Genomic DNA, 2,117 nt, shown 5'->3' on the forward strand with positions numbered 1-2,117 from the left:
CCGAGGGCGTTAACGTCCCCATGTACCGAACCAATATCGATTGTGCAGAGGCGGGTCGATTCAGCGGCAAGATGGTGGTCAGTATGCGCCCGATGCTAGCCGCCGATGCCATCCGTGCCGTGCAAATCTGCACACGGTTTCCATCGGTACACGGCGCGCCGATTCATTTTGGCAACCCTGATTTAATCGGTATCGCCGATCTCAGCGAACCCGAATTTGGCGATGCTGTGACCATCCGCGATAACGAAGTACCGGTATTCTGGGCTTGTGGTGTGACGCCGCAGGTAGCACTCGAACAGGCCAAACCACCTTTTTGCATCACCCACTCACCGGGTTGCATGCTGGTAACTGACTTGCCCAACAGCCACCTGGCTGTGATGTAAGAGGAGAAATTCGATGGTTATTAACTCAAGCAGTGATTTGGGCGAGAGTTATGTTCGTGAAAATGGGCAACGAAACAGCGTCATGCCGCCATATCGACAGAGCTTAATTCGCCTGCGGGCTTCATTGGTGGTGAACCACTGGTTAGAGCAAAAACAGCTGGCATGGCAGGCAACAAGTCATGCCGGTGCTCAATCCGGCTACCCACTGGTCGGATTCGGCGCGGTTCGATGATTGCTACCGCGTGAATTTCAGGCCTTGTATAGTTAGTTCAAGTTTCCGCGCTCGGACGGCAGTGCAGCAGGCATGGATAAGTGACTGGCATATGTTAAACCTCAGGGGCGTTATAGCATGATATGATGTTAGCAAGGCAGGCGGTTCGCGCGTGCGATGATGCAGGCATTGCCGACTAATCAGCCGCCTTCGACTCATGCTAGCAAACCAGAGGCGGATAACACCGTGAAGAAGCAGCAATCATCTTCGGCATCGAACTGTGGTTCGAAGCTTTTTCGCTGATTCGCTGTTACCGCACGATGACGGCAAGTTGGTTTCAGAACAAAACCGGGCGGTGCATACTCGGAGAAAGTTGCTCGCCAAGGTTGGAAGCAGGATTTTGTGCAGCACGCAACAAGTGACCTCGTAAGCGGGCATACTTGGCACGTTTTAGGCCCGATAGCTCTTGGAGTCCCACCGTGATAACGGAAGAAGCGCATTGCCGCGATTGTCGAAATTCGCACTATTCAGCGCAACTCAGATTAATCTTCATGTTTGAAAATTGAAATCGCTGGAGCAGGAGCATTCATTTGTAATTTATGTGAAGCAGACAGCCGGAAAGTATCTCCAAATACAGACGGAGTGGCTAACATCAGTCACAAATGGGGGCGCTGATAGGTCGATTCGTCCCGTCATACGCATCACTGATGTCTTTTTAAATATGGATGAAAGCGATTCTTTTTGCCGTGCGCACCGCCTTGCAGCAGGCACTAAGTGATTAGTGGTAACGAATCCACTCGTGGCCACTCGTTTATCTGCCGGTTTTGTATTATAGTGAGGAATAGGCCGCAGATCTTCATGTGAATCGAACGACGCGGCGATATCAGACGACGATGTCATCGGATATTCAGTCAAACAGACAGGAATACCGCCGTGATAAGGATTGTTTTTGCCCCGGTTTTTGCCTATGTCGCCGAGTCGACGAGCGTATCGCGCACGCGTTTATCGACACCCAGACAGAAAGTACCACGGCGTGCGTTGCCATCGCGAAGATATAATCGGGCAATCGGCAGGCGGCTGGAATTTGATTGGTTTATGCCGGACGCGTATTTCAATCCTGAATGCAAGCGAGTAGCGCGTACAGGTCGGTGACTGCATCGTGTTTAAGCCATTGACGGATGAGATTATTGAACTGAGAGGCGGCTGTGAGGCGGTTTGTAGTCAATCAAAGGCTGCTCTCGATGGTGGGCAGGATCGCGGACGCTTCGGCGCCAAATCTGCGGCTGAGACCGGCGGGCCGTCGACGACGGCAAGCTTACGATGGGCATCGCCTGATCGCAATGATCTTACCCACTGCGTGAATGAGCTTCGGCGAATTAAACTTGAAGCTAAGTCGAATCTCAATTGTTATTACGCGTGCGAAGGAAGCCGCTGCAAGATTATGTGCCAAGGAGAATTGCTCAGTGGATACGCAATTCAATCAAAGAATAGGCGGATTGTGCTGGAAATGGTTTTTGCACGAT

The 2,117-nt window shown here is 51.6% G+C and overlaps 1 protein-coding gene across 1 annotated transcript; it reads left to right on the forward strand.

Annotated features, from left to right (window-relative positions):
* Positions 1 to 20: 20 nt before the first annotated feature.
* On the forward strand, positions 21 to 383 carry LOC106820116 (UPF0317 protein RPB_3621-like). Its single transcript, XM_014824668.1, has one exon. It carries the CDS (start codon positions 21 to 23, stop codon positions 381 to 383), a length of 363 nt encoding a protein of 120 aa, XP_014680154.1.
* The last annotated feature ends 1,734 nt before the right edge of the window (positions 384 to 2,117 follow it).

Source organism: Priapulus caudatus, unplaced genomic scaffold (assembly GCF_000485595.1).
Source record: "Priapulus caudatus unplaced genomic scaffold, Priapulus_caudatus-5.0.1 Scaffold7208, whole genome shotgun sequence".
In the NCBI taxonomy this organism is placed as follows: domain Eukaryota; kingdom Metazoa; phylum Priapulida; class Priapulimorpha; order Priapulimorphida; family Priapulidae; genus Priapulus; species Priapulus caudatus.

Coding starts and splice junctions, on each gene's coding strand:
- LOC106820116 (XM_014824668.1), top strand. CDS start 21: ATGTACCGAACCAATATCGATTGTGCAGAGGCGGGTCGATTCAGCGGC.